The 18,724-nt window shown below is 37.9% G+C and overlaps 2 protein-coding genes across 4 annotated transcripts in view; one reads left to right on the top strand and one right to left on the bottom strand.

Moving 5' to 3' along the window:
- The window catches only part of LOC121667058 (rap1 GTPase-GDP dissociation stimulator 1-like), a 31,638-nt gene extending 25,702 nt beyond the window's left edge, over positions 1 to 5,936 (top strand). The window contains exons 10-13 of the mRNA XM_042033182.1: positions 50 to 189; positions 1,101 to 1,227; positions 2,250 to 2,378; positions 3,564 to 5,936. Coding sequence (XP_041889116.1) covers positions 50 to 189; positions 1,101 to 1,227; positions 2,250 to 2,378; positions 3,564 to 3,697 — 530 coding nt within the window. The 3' untranslated portion in view covers positions 3,698 to 5,936. The remainder of the gene's footprint in view (positions 1 to 49; positions 190 to 1,100; positions 1,228 to 2,249; positions 2,379 to 3,563) is intronic.
- Positions 5,407 to 18,724, bottom strand: part of TSPAN14 (tetraspanin 14) — a 35,247-nt gene continuing 21,929 nt past the window's right edge. For all 3 annotated transcript variants that reach the window (XM_042033187.1, XM_042033185.1, XM_042033186.1), the window contains exons 4-9: positions 14,372 to 14,518; positions 13,383 to 13,553; positions 12,685 to 12,810; positions 11,426 to 11,470; positions 10,779 to 10,898; positions 5,407 to 9,051 (exon numbers count right to left, since the gene is read on the bottom strand). In XM_042033187.1, the coding sequence (XP_041889121.1) occupies positions 8,980 to 9,051; positions 10,779 to 10,898; positions 11,426 to 11,470; positions 12,685 to 12,810; positions 13,383 to 13,553; positions 14,372 to 14,518 (681 nt within the window). In that variant the 3' untranslated portion in view covers positions 5,407 to 8,979. The remainder of the gene's footprint in view (positions 9,052 to 10,778; positions 10,899 to 11,425; positions 11,471 to 12,684; positions 12,811 to 13,382; positions 13,554 to 14,371; positions 14,519 to 18,724) is intronic.

Here is an 18,724-nt window from a genome sequence, read left to right as displayed (position 1 = left end):
AGACAGAGGTCTGATTTCAAATGCCTCTTGATGATGCTTTTCTCTTCAGCTGACGCAGCTGAAATCCTGGGCCATGACCCCATGCTGCTCAACAGGCTCGTGCAGTGGGGCAGTGTGAGTGACCACAGCAGCATCTGCAGAGAGGCAAACCGGCTGCTGGCATCGATCCTGCACCACAACAGATCCCAGGTACGAGAACTACTGCTCTGATACATTTCTACTTCACCCTTCTCAAATATTTTTAGAGCTTGTTGACACAGCTAGGGATTAAACAGCACATACAGCTTTACAACAAAAACCATGAAGGCTCACAGTAAAAACCTCTCTGGTCTGCCTCAATACCAGTAAGGGCGAAGTGAGGGGGAAACCTGTGCACTCTGTAACCACAGACACCTCACAGAAACAAGCACCATGGTCACTTACTGTCACTTGTCAACACTGACCCTCCTCGAGTAAGGCTTGACAAATGGAAAGCAGGCTTGACAAATGGTAAGCAGGTAAAGCTTTTCTATGTCCATAAATATGTTTCAAATTTTAAATTAAAATGGTAAAAAAACCCCAGGCCTGTCCTAAATGTCAGTCCTCCAGCAGCTCCAAAGAGCCCAGTTATCCATGATGAATGAATCTGGCATGATCTTTATCTGCTGGTATTTTAGAACAGGCTTCTGTCTTTTGTAAATTGTGCTATTACACACAGGCATCCCAGCCATGCTTTACTATGAGGTAGTGATTAAAAACGTAGATATTATCTTCACAGGCTTTGATAAAGCAAAACTAATCCTTGCTAGTTTGACGACTTGAAATGAAAGAGTGGAATAAGGACAAACTGAAACAAGACAAAATATATATATCTTACAGATATGCATCTATATTCAATTCTAAGTATTGATATTCCAGGTAAATTAGACCAGCTCTAAGCAGACACATATGATCAGTGCCAAAAGCAGTGTTATCTCTAGTCTTTGAATACCATCAGTTTGCACTGCAGCAGACAAGTAATTTCCATCTATTCAGAAGCTGAAGAGTGCAATCTCATTTCCCTCTCCATTCTACTGTATTCCTATGTCAGATTTCCATCTGTTTTACCTTTGCTTTAACAGGAAGTGGTCAAAGCCATCCAGGCAGCACAAGGAGTGAAGCATCTGGTTTCCATGACTACAAGTGAACATGCTGCCATGCAGAATGAGGCTCTGAATGCCTTGGCAATAGCATCTACAATCGATTTAGGTATTTTCCTCCAGAAGCATTTATCTGTGCAAGATCCTCAATTATTAAGAAACATTGTCATGCTGTTAATTCTAGGTAACATGTATGAAAAAGCATGTTTCCTTGTCTAGATTTAGCTCTTCAGCATGAAATAAAGGTTGGCAGCCATTCAGATCATAAAATCAATAGGCTTTGGGAATGGCCTGAAGTTTTGCTTCTTATTTAGGATAGAGTCAAATCATCATGCTGTGTGGACAGGCACTAGCTATTCGAGTAGCATGATATGATACTAGAAACCTACACAAAAAAAAAAAAAAAGAGGGAAAGTAAAGGTGACTGAGATAAGAAAAGATGGTAAAGGCTAAATGAAGGACAAATTATACACCCGAACGGTCAATGAAGACTATAAGTAAAGGAAATAATCTTAAGACATACATGAGGAAAGAATAAAGCAGAAGCATAAATTAAAATGCATTGTAGAAGCTGCAAATGAAGCAAATAAGAAAACTGTAGATTCAAATGACTTTTCCCTGAGCTAATTTTCAGTTACCACACAATTTTTTTCAGATTTTTCCTGTATGACTTGAAAATGGGTCTCAATTTATTACACCACCACAGAAATCTACAAACATCAAAAGATGAATTGAAAAGAAAAATAAACTTGACATTTGTAACTTCCTACAACAAGTATGATTGTGAAGAGTCCACATTACAACTTGCCTACCATTAAATTCTCAAACTCATTTGGCCAACTAATGTGAACCAGCATTTTTAGCACTGAATATTTCAGGTTTTAATTTATTATGAGGTTAACTTTATACAGCCAATAGTAGACTGGTCCTGTCTTCAAGAATGAGGCCAGTAAAGAAATTCTGTACAGAAAAGAGCACAGAAATTCTTCAGTACCGAAGGCAGATACTCAAGACACAGCCAATCTGAAATGAAGCCAGTGAGGAATTTTTTTTTTTTAAAAAGCATATTTCACTTTCTAATTTCTTTTCAGATAACAGCTATGGGTTACTATTTGTTTACTTATTTTTCAGAAACCCTTGAAGAATCTTTTAAGGAATCACAACTAGTTCAAAGCTTACACAAACTTCTACAAGATGATGATACAAGTCCTGAGGTGAAACACAATTCAATGGGCCTTTTGTGCAGACTTCTTAATTCAGGTAACTTCATCTTAAGTTGTCTGTGATGGAAGGATGGGTATTTGTGATGAAGTGTTTTCTGTCACCAAAATATGCTGCCTGCAATGCTCCAGTGAGTAAGTAAAGGATATTAGAGGTTCATTCTGTATTGATCACCAAGAATCATAGTCAAGTAGCTTCCTTCTTTATGAAAAGCTGATTAAACCATCCGTTGAATAAAACAAATAAAAAAGGCTTTATTCTACTGAGTCAGTGGCATAATCAAGTCCCAAAATAGCAAAATTAGGGCCTTGGAGTAAAGGGATCTTTGTCCAACTTGACCACACACAATTGCCTGGCAGTCCCAGAGAATTTTTGTGTCCAAAGACACAGTCTGTACCATGCTCAGAGGCAGGCATACGTTTGTTCCGCCTGTGCAGTAAGCAAACCAAAGCTGAGATAAAGCAGCCATTTTAGCAACGCTGCCTTCACACAGCAACTTTCAGTAATGCATAGCAAGGGTATTATTTCAGTTTCACTCCACGGTCAGGGAAGACTTAAAATGCTTCAAGCAGGATGGGACGATCCTGGATGTGCAGCAGTACACAAAAACAAGCACCTTGAAACCAGGACTCCGAAGATCTCATTGCAGTTTCTCACATCTAAACACAAAAATTACTTAAATTGAAAATAATGATTGTACTTAGGCAAAGATGGATCACAAGGTGAGCTGCCTTTCAAATCCTGGAGCCACCCTGTATTGACAGACAAGCTGGATTTTGCAGTATACTCTGTTTTATCCCTGCAGCCACACAGATACTGGAATAGGACAAAGCACTTGCAGTGCTACTATGAAGTGTTGACATAACAGATGAGATCTATAAGACTTTTTTCCAGAGATGTAGATACTTAGCATTTTATAGACTAACTGGAACACTAAGAGCTGCCTTACTAGTGTGGAATGGTAGCAAAAAGTGCTAGAAATTGTCCTGTATTAAAATTTCAAAATTTGGGTTTTTTCTGTTGATCAGCTCTTGGAAGTCAAACAGGAGGAAAAAACCTTAATCAGTCCAATACTTCCAATGGCTGAAAGAGTATCTATTGGAAAAAAGAATGCTTTAATTAAAGTAGCTCATTATGAACAGCAAGTACTCCAAACTTTTTATCTTACGACAATTGTTGGGAGCCACTATATCATGGCAGGTCAGCATTTCATCTCTCGTTCAGGTGATCTGAGACAAGAAATAGAAGAGGACAAGATTAAAGACACACTTGAGCGACTCTGCAGTCACAGCAATGCAAATGTGGTCAAGGAAGCCATCACAACATTACAGGTTTTGAGAGGAGAGACACCCCACTAACCTCCCTTCTCCCACGTGGCAACCCAGCACTGCTGCGGAGGCAAACACCACCAGCTTTGCAACCCTTGCATTTGTCATGCTGCTGCATGAAGCCCAGCTGCAGCTCCTGCTTTGAAAGCTGTATATAAAAATCCCTCGTTTGCACGTCTCTTTGGCCTGATACTTGCACCACTGCTGCTCTTCACTGAGCCACTAACACACAGCAGTAGGAATATGTCCTGTCGAGCAAGTGGTGTTAGAAAATATCACAGGAGAAACATCAGGCAATTATCACTCATACATTTTTCAGCTGCTTGGTTTTGTGACATTAGGATACACACTTGCAATTTTTCTTGTATCAATAGGACTTTTAAATACTTATATAAAAGTCTTAAGCTTTTATCATGGAACCTGACACAGGAGTTAGATTACATCTGTAGCTTAAACAATACAAAGGGTTAACCAGCACCAGTTCAACCTCTGCACATTGTGAATCACACTGTGAGCTCAATTGTTAGGTGAACATGTTAAAACCAAAACTGTCTTTAAACTAACTCCCCCTTCAATCTCCAATTTTAAAGCTCATCTCTGAAACTTTACCGGCTCCTGTCACAAGTTATATTCCTAAATACTTGAGGCTACAGTCTTGTCCTGATTTCAGAGGTGCACGTGCTGTAAACCTGGAATGAGACTCTGCAAAAGCAAAGTTTTCAAGAAACTGCAGTCAGTGAACACACAGTGCTTGCACAAGACACAACAATAAAGTTGGTTAGAAATTACAAGTGGGCAGGGGTGAGGATGTGAAGGCAGCCATTATCACCCATAAGAGAAACTGGGTTTAACTTTAGATAATGGAAAAAAAAAGTAGTAAACAAATGTCTTTGAACATTTCTGTGGAATCTTTTTGTATCTAAACAAGGTCACTAGATGAGAAGGTAACAGATTCTATTCCACAACTTGTTCTTATGGGAACTTTTTGAAGCAGTTGAAGGTATGTGGCAATCATGTTGTCCAGACCTAGGAGACCAAATTCAAAATCATGTAGTGGTAGAGATTGAAAAGCTCAGGAGCAATTACTTTTTTTCCAGCCAGCAGAAAAGCTGAGAAAAAAATAGACAAGCACTGATCTTCAGAAACCTACTATAAAGCAGACTGTATTTAGAAGTCAACAAGACCTCATGTTCTCAAACAATTTGAGAACTGGCCTATGTCTGCAAACAAACATGACAACTTTGTTCCTGCAAAAGCTTTCCCACTTGCAAAACTCAGTAACGCTACCATGTGCACTACACTCATCACGAAGTATCACTCTCAGGAGTACTCTTCAGAAAGGGAATTTCATAAAACCACCCCAGGCAAGTGCCACTTGGTGAGGAACACACAAGCAGGTTTTTACCACATAACAGGAGAAAAGAAGAACAGAGGTTTTAACTTCTTTGATGTCCAGAGATTTAATAGTTACTCTACACCATTCTGCAGCTGTTCCCTTGTTCATGGCTTTCCATTAACAGAGCAGAGAAAAGCATCAGTCTTATCTATTATTCAACAGACCAAAGTGAAAAGAAAAAATATCAAGAATTAGTTTCCGCAAAATACACAAACAAGCACCCCTGGACCTTCACCGTTTCTGAGTTATCCACAAACTGCAGTCTCAGTAGCCAGGCTAAACCTTAGAGAGTGAAATACTAGTGGACTGGAAACAACAAATCTTAGGAATCATACTCCAGGAGTAGAAAATATTAAATTTTTATTTAATCAAATTTAAGGCTTGAGAAAAAATATATTGAAAGTCACTCGGAAAAGCCATCTCAGAAGAGGAGACAGAAGCTCCCCTTCCAATGGCTGAACAATGTTCAAGCAGCATGACAATGCACAGGCAGTAAGGGGAAGAAAGAGGGAAGGATGGAATGGGGAGACAAAACCCAAGGCAATTCTACACAGAAATCAATCGCCACATCAAGCTCCATGGACTGGAAGCACAAGTCTGTCCACATGGCACTGCATGAGGTCACCAAAGCTTAAGACCTCTTGGGAAGAAACATTCAGGTTTTCACAAGGCAACCCAAGGTCCTCTGGTCACAGCACTTTTTTCAGTGCTTATATTCACCCTCCTCTTCATGTACAGGGAAACTGTGTCCAAATGCAGTTATATTAATAGAAACAGAGGCAGTTGCACCGTCAAACAGACTGACAAATACGTACATTGCTTAACAGAAATCAGTTGTACTCATTTCTGAGAAATAAAAGTGATCACATTTAAGTTTGCTTCTCTCAGTCCAGTTCTTCAAGTCTGACCTCATTTGACATCTTCATTAAAAACCTTGGTTCCACTGTAGTGTTTGTGAAGTTGTTCCAAATGCAACAGCTGAAATCTCAACATCAACAATGTATCAAACCTCACTGTGAGATCACTGAATTACTTTCCTTTGAGGTTTTAGAGGCAGGCTCACACCCAGCTACTTTTATTGACAAGACTTTTTTTAGACCATAACCTAAATCTTTCGCCATGAAGTCACTGCAGGTCCACAGAGAAGGGGCTAAATAAAACTAAGTAGAAAGTATTCCCATTACAAGCCTGAAATTACACTAGGCATGTACGGGGGTACTTCAGAATGTACAGAGGCAAAACAGGATTTTAAAAATGATACTGAATAAGCACAAAGAAGTTTATCCACAGTGGCAAAAAAGAAAAATCACTCCACAGATTTAAAGATCCTCAAGTAAAGTTGAACTTCTCTCTATTTCAGTTCAAAATAACTGAAACACTAATACAAAAGCTGGTGTTAATATGGCTAAAGCCATTAAGAACAACCTGTGGAAATACAACACTTCAGTTAAATTCTGCCTTGCATGCAAACAGTACTTCAAAAAGAAAAAGTATTACTTCATCTTCAGTTAACTTGGTAAGATTTGCAGACCGTGGAATCCTAATCTGTAATGATGGCTCCTGTCAGCAGCTAATTTCAGTGCATGAGCTCCACAGCCATCTTTGACACCGGGATGATTTTCACCAAACTGCTGAAATTCCTTCCTAGCACTAGGAGCTGACAGTGCCAAAAACTAGCAAAGGGAAATGTACTCCCTAGCTGGCATTTTCAGTGCACTGTTTTATGAATAAGAAGTTACAAATCAGAAGCATCCTTCTCCAATTTTACATATATCAGATTATCACACATAACCTTAACCAAGCAAGTTGGTTGATGAGGTGTTGCAAAGTTTCAAGCACCAGAATTTAAAGCAAAGTTTGCTGGACACTGCTCTGCTGCTTGCAAAGTTGTAGTACAATCACACATTCCTGACTGTTTCCTCATGGATCAGATTCAACAAATAAGTAACACAGACCTCACATTCAAGGCTTTACAGAAGAAATGCCTCTTGCTCTCCCCTCAGTGATCTACTGCTATGGTTTTCTTGTTGTATGCCAAAGTTAAGAGTCACAGGTGTACTTCCAGCCATTTTACTTTCAGGTTTTCAGATCAGTTAATAGCAGAATACCCTCTGCTACTGTAAGGAAATCAGCCATCCTTAGACAAGCTTCCTTTTCCTGTTGTGTCTCGATCACTGGCCAGAAAAAGAACTATGAAAGCTGAAGTACACATGAGGACTGTCTGAAGTGCTTCACAGATTGCAAGCTAGAAGGATGCCTTGATAATCAACCAGAATAGATTTTTACTGTTGATCAACTTCCATCAGTAAGAAAAGATTCTTACTGTTGATCAACTTTTGCCAGTGAAATGTTTGTTAATACATGCATAATAGAAAAAAAGGACATCATATATTTAAAAGTTTGGCTTCCAAAGAAAGCCATATACATTAGAAATACAAGCATTAAATCCTTCAGGCACACTACATGTAGTAAAATATCATTATAAAAATAGATACTTCTTTAAAATTTACACTGTTAGGCACTGTAAATGAACCTGCTCTCCCTGAAAAACCTGGTGTCACTGGAAGCAGTAAACGATGTTAGTTATATGGCCCACAGTAAAACTGACAGCTACAGCTACTTCCAAGAACTCTTCAGACACATACCTTTACCTTAAAGCTATGGATACACCACCACAGTCTTACAGAAAAGACTTGAACTCCTACTGAACTACAGATCCATCTACTAACCCCCATATAGGGAGGACTGGAAGAAGAGTTTTGTTTTCTCTAGATTAAAATAAAAACCCTGACATAGGAAGGACTAGTTAAGCTTCATGTAGAAAATGACTGAAGAAATCATTCTGGTTCACTGTATTTTGATTCACATTTGAACCATGAACCAGGCAGAACTGGTAATTCAATAGCTTTAAAGATGACTTCAAAGTTCAACTTAATCTTTTGCTAAATCTGTACTTCCTTACTTAAAAACATACTTCAGTAAGGATTAACACTGAATTTGTAAGTCTTTCATCAGTCCTGGTAGTGGCAGTTGAGACTTGTGAAGATCAACATAGCAATTGTGAGAGAAACTACAGGAATAACAAAAGCCATCAACAGCTAGCACAGCATGCTTGCTACCTACTGAAACAAGCTGCATTTTGAAGTATGTGCAGACAGCACTTTTTAAAGATATTACTGATCATTGAAAGGATAAGCATTTTTAAAGAGGTTTTTCTTCTATAAATAAAGAATATTTACATTATTCTCAGACAGGAAACAGCATGAGGGCTTTACACCCTCTTGCCTGAAACAGAGATTTGTAACACATAATGCTACAGATAGTCAGATTTTTCCCATCCTGGGAACTGGCTTGCATTTTTCAAAACAGAGTGGGGTTTGCACAACCAAGAATCAATTAAAGATCTAGACAGTTTGTGATTTTTTCCCAATTTCCAATTATGGTTGCTGGATATCTTGCCAAAAATGACTGGATAAGTCTACTGTAGAGATTAATACGATTGCAAGATTCTGAAGAAATCAGCACGCGACATTTGAAAAGATTATATTTTAAGACAGATGACAGGAGCGAAGACAGGACAATCTTCACAGCAATCCTTCAAGGAAAGGGCTTACAGCAGTTTCATGTCTCCCTGCTACAGTCTTAAAATCTGTTCTGCCAATGTCTTGGGAAATTACATTTCTTCCTCAGAGAACAACGCTGGTGCACTGAGTTGTCTTGTTAGAGAAAAGGTAGACAGTGTGCATTTGGCAATTCTTTTGTAACAGCTTCAAACAAAAAGCATAAGCAGGGGAAAAAAATCCACATAAGGCTTTTAGCAACAGAAGTATTTCATGGTCCGTGCATTTCTTCCACCTTGGTGTCCAATCAATAGTCTCAAAATAGATTGTTTTGCAACATGTGTCTGCTTTTGTATTCAGAAGGCATTACTTGCTTTTACAGCTTCAATATCAGAAATCAATGTCCTGGCTAGGAAAATCCCAAAAATCTAAAAAGATAAAAAAAATACCATTTGTGAGATAAACTTGTAATGTACCAGTCTATAAGATGTTTGTTTGCAGGTTCAGATATCATTTCATAGCCAAGATCATCCATCAAAGCATAGCTATTACTAAGAAGTAGTAAAGGCAACAGAACCTTGCAGGTAATAAAACTCATGAGAAAGATGCTTTCAATGTAAAACTTCAGCAGCATTCAAAATAATAAGCTTTCAGATGCCTTAGAGCTAGAAGAAATCTACTCATCCACTAAGTTTGAGTGTCATAAACACCCATGCTTGCCTATTGCTAAAGCTACAAACCAGACATTTTCATTTGTTCCACAGCTTTGAATAACAATCCAGTCAGTTTTCAGATCAATTTTTTTAAACACAGACAGACTGGACAATTACCTGTACTAAAATGAAATTATTGTCACAGACAGCACTAAGAGAAGTCCCAGATTTCTCAGAGACATTTAAATTTGAGATTTTAACATTCATGTCAGTTCTCAGGGAAATCTTCCTTTACAAATTGAGGATAAATTTGTAACTCAGCCAATTTCCTGTAACATTCTTACAAATAATATAAAACTGGGGTGAAGTTTTGGAAAGCTAAAAGATTTCATTTAAATGTAGTTGGGTTATGTCTAATTCTCAGTCCCACCATGAAATAGCTTAATGCACAAGAAAGACCCAATTGGAAAACACAAGTAACTGAAAGTGGTTTCACAGAGACTAGGGACACAAATAAAGAACAACATTGTCAAGTTATTGTCAATCCACACAGTGCAAGAAGATCAAACTTCAAGTCTTGACCATCTTCCTAACAAAAGATCCTGTTCTTAGCACAGCATTTCTCAAACCCATGGAAGTATTATCACTAGATAGTGATAAACAAGTATCAAACCCTAAGCTACAGAGGGCACTATTACCAGGGCTGGAGAAAGATATTTTACCAGCACTCTATACTCCACTCTTGTCAATTACATGGAAAATACTTTCTGTACCAGATTTACAAGTTTATTTCCCACTGAATGAATTTCATAGCAGAGAAATTAATGTAGTGCAAACAACTGCCACAACAAAAGCAAGATCCACCTTGACAGCTGCAATCTAACATGCTTTACTGAAAATTTTAGCTCTCTCTGATGTACCAAGCACTGATGAGGCAATAGAAGTCACAGTGACTCTTTCATCTGGTTCTGCTAACATTGCATTTGCAACCTGGTCACCTATTTCCCTGCTCTTACATTCCCAACCTTTGTGAGCAGCACGCTACACCCACTTACAGCTGGCTGAGGTAACCCTAGCATGAAGGACAAGGTTGTATCTTAATCATTTCTGGTTTGGGATAGAAGGCTGGAGTTCAGATCTACTGGAACAGACAGCAGATCCCCCCTCCTTCATGGCATTAAAACACAAGTAGTATTTTATATAATAATCATATATTATATACGACTACATTAATACAATATATATATCAATTATCACACACTATTATTAATACACTATTTTTATAATGACCTTCACTGCTTCGAGCAAGAGGTATTTTCACACTAACTCCCCTTTACTATAATTGCTGTTTCTGCCATATTCTTCTTGTAACTTAAAAAATCCATATTCAAGATATTTATTTTACCTCTGTCGATAACTCCTTTTACCTTCAGCAGGTCTGTATCTGCAATCATGTGCAAATATGACATTTTTTTCAAAGAATCATAATAACAACAACTAACCTGGAGCAGTGAGATAGCTATGAAGACACCTGCAACAATGTAGATATTTCGGGGCAACCAAGCTTCAAGTGCATGAATACATCCTTTGACAAAAATCTGATCATCCCATTGACTTTTGCTCTGAATGTAGAAAGGAAAAAGAAGAATATTACTTTTCTGCTCCAGTTTATAATAAGATCAATCACATGATCTAGCTAAGCTAGTGTTTTGTCACTTTTGCAGTGAAGTTTTTAACCACACTTCAAAAATACACATTTGGATCAGGGAGTGCCAGACATTGATATTCATATCTTCCTGAAAATCCTGTTATTAGAACACTGTAGAATCATCAGTTAATAGACTAGCAGATAATAGATCAGCAGTGTTAGACTATTAAAATTGATAATTGAAATGCACACTTGAAATCCAAGTCCTACCCCTTTTTGAAACACACCTTCCCCTTCACCTGTTTTATCATTTGTTTTCTCTACCCTCCCACAGTACAAGCTTCTTTAAACGAAGGACAATGTCTACCTTGCTCTACTTGTAGTATGATGTAGCACAGTAAATTAGCTCCTAGAATTTTGAGCTGACACATCTAATCAGCAATCCCACCATTTTTATAGTTTTGCCTCTGCAGGCCCAGAACATGACAGACGGCATCTTACCTTCTTTCTGATATCATAGCCACACTGTGTATTCACAACTTTTTGCTGCAAAGCAAAACAGATTTTAAATAAACCAATTGAATTCTACTCACTTCTGTTCACAGCAAGGTTTTTTTTTATATTCATAAACATATCAGAATTGTCAGAGCCAACCATTTTAAGAAGCATTTTTAGCAAAACCAAACAAAGCCCTAGCAGAATACAAGAAAATTAATGACAAAGCAAAGATGTGTACTAGCAAGATGATATCCTGCACCAGAAATCTCAGCTGCTTTATCACTTGGCATTCAACTAGCAACTTTTTAACATGAAAACTGCACTGCCAGCACACAGGTAAGACATGTGCATTTACAAAATGCATAGTAAGTTACATTGAAATATTAACAATAGAATCTCACATTAAACAGATTTAAGCATCCTTTTGCCTCCTTAAATACAGCACCAGCAACAGAAAAATGTGCAGCTGAACAGTACTGCTCCAAAATAAACTAGAAAATAATTACTGGGGAATCTTACTATGGAATATATCCCTGACAAAGGTTTTCCTTGGCTGATTTCCAATACAATCAGAAGCCTATATAAGGTATTAAATATAACAATGGCTATCTCTCAGCACAAGGATTGCTGGACGAATTTTGAGTTGTAAGTATTCCCACTAATAATACCATAAAGCACTATATGTTAGCTCCTACCTCCACATTTTGGTACCTGCTGTAAGGCTCACAAAGTCAAACTTTACTACACAAATTAACCAAAAAGCACTTAAACCTTCCCAAAATCAAGGATTGACCCCGAAACTTTAAACTTCATACATGAGCACTTTACTAATTACTGACAAACAAGCAGCAAATGGAGTTACTCCTGCCTGTCTGGCAGAGGGGTGGTGAAACATTAATCCTAACTGGGGCAAGCACAGTGCTTCGACAGTGATCACAGCTCCTTACAAACCAGGTAACAAAGGCCAGGGATGCAAGGAAACAACACACTGGGAATAAAAAAAATGTCAGCCACCACTACTTCAGATCCAAACCATACTAAAATAGCTTGAATTCCTGGGGACAATACATTTTCAGCTGTCTAACAGGTTGCCACATTTGGCCTCTAAAAAGAACGTAACAGAAACACAAAAAGTTTGCCTGCACAAGAGTAATTTTTGGTCATTTAGGACATCTCAAAGCCCTTCAACACCTTATTCAGGAAGTACTTCCTGTCATAACTTTACAACCTCAGAGCAAGAACAAAGCCGGGAAACAACTTACAGCAGGATCAGGTATACAACAGGAAAAAGGAACTCCGCACTTCTCACGACTCTTGCTTTCACTCTTGCAGTCAAAGTATATGTTAAAGTCCCAGTCTTCTGGACCTTGGGCACCACAGCAGTGGTTCTGCAACAGATGAATACATTCCAGAAGTTTGTTCAGTGGATAAGTCATCTCTAAAATACCTCTAAATAGTAAGAGCTTGCTTACAAATCGTCACCATGCTTAAGTCTATGCACAATCAACGACAACAGCAGAGTAAAAAAAATGAGTAGTCACTAACAGGGCTCTATGAAATCAAAGCAATATGTCTGGAATACTGCTTGTGGAAACAGGTGTCAGCATGTCAAGCAAAATCATGAAAATTATCACTTTAGATGTAATTGTCAGATAAAAAAATTTAGTAATGGAACTGATTGTATGAGAAAGTTTTTTCTTAGGGAGCAAGGGAAAGGGGAGCAAATGAGAAAGGTCAAAGGCAGATGAATGCCTGAGAGAGCTTCCACAATGGACATCAGAACAAGCCTGGATCTCAGGATATCTTCCTTCCCCACTGCTTTCAATACAGAAGGAAGAAAACCAGCACATCTAACACAGTACTATTAGCTATAAAATATTATAATTCTGTAACAAAAATGAAAACTTTTAAATCCACATATTCTCCTAGAAGACATCAAAGTGGCAGGATTTGAACTTACAATTCTCTGTAGTGAATCAATGATGTTCTGGAGATCAATGTCATCTCGGTAGGATTTGATGTTATTCTCAAAGAATTCTTTTACCCTGTCCCTCACCCAGTCCTGGAACAGGAAAGCCATAGCTGCTACTGCCATCTCCAACAGGAATATAAACACAATTGTTCCACAGAACTGTAAAAAAAAAAAAAAGAAGTCCTAAATCAGAAAATATGAATTCATTTTGAATGCATCCCTATACCACCAGAAACAGGCAGAGAGAATTAGGTTCAAATTTTGCCTCAGTACAGACACTGAGGGCACAATGAGAATACAAGGTAAAGAAATGCCCAAGAGACAGTTATCCTTTTATTTTTGTCACCTGAACTTGACAGTAAAAAGAGCATCAGACACAGTCATTATGCACAGCAGTGAAAGTATTAATAAATGAGAATCTGTAAAACACAGGGCTAAAAAATCTTGATATTACCTCTTGGATTGTTTCTAATTTTATAATTGGCTTTTTACAATTTTTTGGCCAGCTTAACTGTTTTCAGATCTAAAGCAAAGAAGCAGCCTCAGTATAAAAACAACCATTTAAGAAATTTCACATCAGTCACTAAGTCCCAAAGTTTTGTCCACCCAACATCTATAAGAAACTTTAACGTTTTAAGGGATTTTGTTCCACTATTATATATTCTCTCAGTAATTCCTAACTGACTAAGCATGTTCCATAACATCACAGTGTTAGATTCTGATATATGTACTATAACATCGCTGCAGAGCAGAACAAATGGAAAAAGGGAAGGAGGAACATGTTCCACAAAGAGGAAAATACACAGGCTGGAATCACCCCTGCTTTCAATACCACTACTCAGAGGTTTGTCAAGGCAGCAAGTTTACCATATACTTTGTCACAAACCAAATTCTATAATTAATTAGCTGGGTTTGCTCCCAGTTCATCATTTGCAGCTTTCACACGTATAATTCCCTCATATAATGATGTTACTTACAAACTTCAGCAGGCAGATGTTTTCCCTCAGTGCTCCCACACAACCAGCAAATCCCAAAGTAAACATCACTATTCCCACCACTAAGACAAGCACCACTGGGTCCAGACCATGAAGACCAGTCACCTTTGTCAGATCAGACAATACACCCTGAAGGAAAAAACCAGAACAGAATGTGACCACTACAAGCATGTTACTCATTGAGCATTCCTTCTGGATGACTTCCACATGATTCCGAATGAACTGGTTGCAAACCCTTGAACTTGCCAACAGTGACACCAACAAAAAAAGTCATGTTGTAAAATTGTTATTGACAACACCAATTTTCTTCAGCCCAGCAGAGGAAGTATTAAAGTTATAGCTAACAATTCTTTTAATAAGTCAGTTTCTCAGATTACATCCTCCTAGGTCTATGTGCCAAACAGAATTCCACAAGATGGTGCCAAAAGCTCAATACTATCACTGAATGTTCATTTAGCTTCAAGGCAAAAGAATTAATGTTTTATATTAACTTGAAATGCATCAATCAGAAGGGCACTCCAATATCATGGTCTAAAAAAAAAACAAAAAAAAACCCAAAAAAAACTTAAGAAAAATTTTCCAATCCTATTGTTTAAGTGGCAGAAAGGGAGAGACATTCTAAGGATAAAGAGGATAAAGCACCTTATGAATGACATTTTGAAGAGGTGAACAATCTTGTTCTGGTTTTTGAGGAAAGCAGACTTTTCCTCTCATTTTAGTTACATACCTTCTAGTGTCAAAGAGTCTTAGTTATCCTCCTCCAAACTCAAAAATATAGAGGTATAGTCTAAACTTTTTACCTTTTCAACCCCGATAAAAATCTTACACCAAAAGGTGTCCCTATATTTGGAATTTGCCAAACATAGAAGCAATGCTTTTTTTGTTAACTATCCAGAAACCACTTATCTTGACAATAACCTTTGCTATGAAGTCTGTCTGCCTAGATTTCTAAGCCTATGTGAATGTAATGCTAACACAGTGAAATCCTTCCTTATAGTTTCTAGATTAGCTTTTAAAAAGTTATTACACCAGCTACCATTAAAATTCCATCAAATATACATAACAGGATTCTCATGTGATGTGCAATAACAAGATGGAACATGCAGAAGACAGAAGGGTCAAACAACTGAAACTCTTCATGAGAATCCTGTTATGTGTATTTGATGGAATTTTAATGTCACGTGTATTTGCAGGGACATCCAGGCAGCCTTGCAGTTGTCTGAGTGTTTATTATACAACCATCACCAATACACAGAACAACTTAAGGAAATATTTTCATTTTAAAACAAATAACAAAAATCAACACACCACAATATCCCATCATCACGTTTGCTACTTTTTTTCCTTTATAAAGTATATTCTCAAGCTAACCGTGTTTAGTGTAAGAGAAATATCAGAGACACTTGAAATAAGATGCCTAATTCCATCAACAGAATTCTCATCTTTCTACCCAGGTACTTGTGCTAGAGTTAAGTGCAAAGAATATACATCCTAAGACAACACCTTGGAAAACTCCATATCACTTCTTATTCTACTGCTCACTTAAAAAATAAAATCTTCAAAATACAGCTTCAGAAGAAAATGTGCCCTTTGAGAAATTTCATCAGCTGAAGACACTGATTAACACTGATCACTACAGTGATCCACAGGACTTCATCATCTTTCATAGCATCTTCCATAACAGATTTTGTCAGAGCTGATAATTTGGCAACAGCAAGACAGTTGTTTTTATGAAAACTGGCTGATGGGATGAAAAGAAAAAAAATAATTGAACTGTAGAACTCAGAATTGCCTTGCCACAGCTGGTGACTAACAGCTGGAACAGGCTATTAGAAAATGGTCCTAGTTTGTTGATAATATGTTACCAGTCACATATTCCCATTCCTAAAAAGAAGTTAGACCTCACAGTTAACTAACAAACTTGGGTCTACCTGGTTAATTACGAGAGTCCCACCTAATCAAACCTTGGCTCAGACCCCACAATCAAGAAATACATGCCAAGATCAGACAGGCTAATGCAGTGTCCTTGTAGAACCAACATGCTGTGAAACCAAACGCTGTGTGACCAGGATGCCGAAACATTCATAACTATTGCCAGCCATCTCCTTCCCACATCAAACTCAAGCTTTTTGTTTTCAGATAATCTCATTTGCTCAAGCAATATCTTTTGGAAGAAAACTTCCTCTGATCAAAGCATGTTATGAATAGAAGTTGGCAGGAACCGGGCTTTATTATTCAACCTCAGATGTCACTGGTTCACCACAGCTTTGTCATGTTCACACATAATGTTTATAATATGCTCTTTGAAAAAGAAGATTATGGGGATTTTGCCTAAGAGAAGATGTTAAGTCAAAAATTCTGCAGGAAGGAAACAAGAGAATTAATTCAGAAAACTCTCATCTCACCTTACCCATTTCTCTAAAGACACTCCTGCCTGTGCCAGCTGCACCTGGTACAAACTCTTCGAAGCACAGGCTGTCCTTTACAACACAGATTTCCTCAGGTACACAGGAATGCAGTCTGATACCTGCAGTCAGTGTCAGACATTCCATAACAAAATTCACACCTTAAGTCTTTCTTTCAGTCACACCGAACAGTGATTTCTCCATGATCTTGAGTCCCTCTAAACAATAGTCTTAATTTGAAAACTGACTGCTCCCTCTCCATTTGTTATTAGCCATGAACTTGCTGGAATGAATTTAGGTTGACTAGCCTCTAGTTTCCCAGATCTTCCTTTGTGTCCTCCTTGGAACTGTTTTAACAACAGAAACCATTTTCCTGATAAGAGGGCTCAGTGTTACTCACCTTGTTTCTACCAGCAGTTTACAATAATTCACTCTTAGTGACTTTTGCAGTATCTTTTGTGTGACAGATACTGACTCTTAAAATTTTATGCAAGTTAATTTTTACATGACTGTTCAGAATAACTAAAGCCAGTTACCAAATCATAAGGATAGGCCAATTAGATACACCAGTTAGAGAGACTGGATTTGACTCAATCAAGTAACAGGGGTCAGGATGGTAACATTTTTCCACATAGTATTTTCAACACTTCTCACAAACCAGCAGTCTCATTTCAACATACTACCAGCAAAAAGAGAAGCCCAGGATTTATAGCCAGAGAAAAAGACTGCTGAAGAAATAATCTGAAGTGTAGTCCTAATGCAAAAAGAAAAGAGACAAAACCAGAATGGACCTAATGTACTTCACGTTGTGGTAATAGACAAGATGTTCAGAACTCTTCCACCACCTGTAGTTTATCTTTGGGTTTACCACAGCAGCACAACTTCTGCAGTGTTTTTCTCTTACTTCCCAACTGTTGTTCACCAAGATGTTTATCTGTAAAACACAGGCACTATTGGCTGAAAAATGGTACTGCTTATGAAAGACTGAAAACATGGCACTGAACAACTGACGTAAAAAATAATGAACAGATTTCACAAGCCATTCAGAAGTTCAAAACCACAGAAAAAGGCTTTGAAGCACTTACTTGCAAGACACCACAGAAAGCAGAACGGGCTCAGGCAAAATTTATCAAATAAAGACCAAAAGAGTCTGTCTTTGCCTTTTAGTAACTTCAGTGTACCATAAAGACAATTTGGCAAATAGAGGTAAGTTGGGAGATATTAGCCTCCAACCACACAGATCCTATGTGCTTGTCTACAAAACAGAAGACTGTATGAACATTAGAGAACACAAATTCAAGACAAGTTTAACATCCTCCTTAAAAGGTTGGAAAGAAAATTCTTTTGTAACAACAAAACAGGAGGTAAATGCATTTATGTGTCGAGATAGGTTGCTTACTATATAGCAATGATAGCACTAATCTAGTTACGAGAACGTGTGCAGGCACATAGGGAACAGGGATGAGCAGAATAAATACCTCAGAATTAAGATCATCATAAAACTCACTTCCAAAAAGCAGAGGAATTCCAGAACCTCTCTGTATGTGGATAGCTGCTGTGTATAACCACTTCAATTAAGGAAAAGTGAACTTATGATGGTAATTGAAGTCTTACTACTTAGCAGCAAAACTGAACAGTGAGGGCACCTGCCCTCCACTCCTGATTGAGAGGCAGATCAATGAATGTAGTAATGGTCACTTTTACCTACTGCTTGAATTCATTAAGTCCATGCTTTTACATTCATTCAAGGGGTTAAACCATTCATTTCCATACCTGCATCATTCTCTTGTCTTGTAACAGGAGAACTGAGTACATGTGCACACAACTTCCTTCAACTGAGGAAGTTTTTTAGCTACAAGAAACCTTTGCTAAAAACAAGTTATTCAGCTACGTCAAGTTCCGCAGTTTTGCTCCTCTATGTGGAAACACA

The sequence above is a fragment of the Corvus kubaryi genome, unplaced genomic scaffold, assembly GCF_017639235.1.
Source record: "Corvus kubaryi isolate FWS band 111438036 unplaced genomic scaffold, C.kubaryi_AGA036_p1.0 37357, whole genome shotgun sequence".
Lineage (NCBI taxonomy): Eukaryota > Metazoa > Chordata > Aves > Passeriformes > Corvidae > Corvus > Corvus kubaryi.
This window is presented reverse-complemented; position numbering and strand designations above follow the sequence as displayed.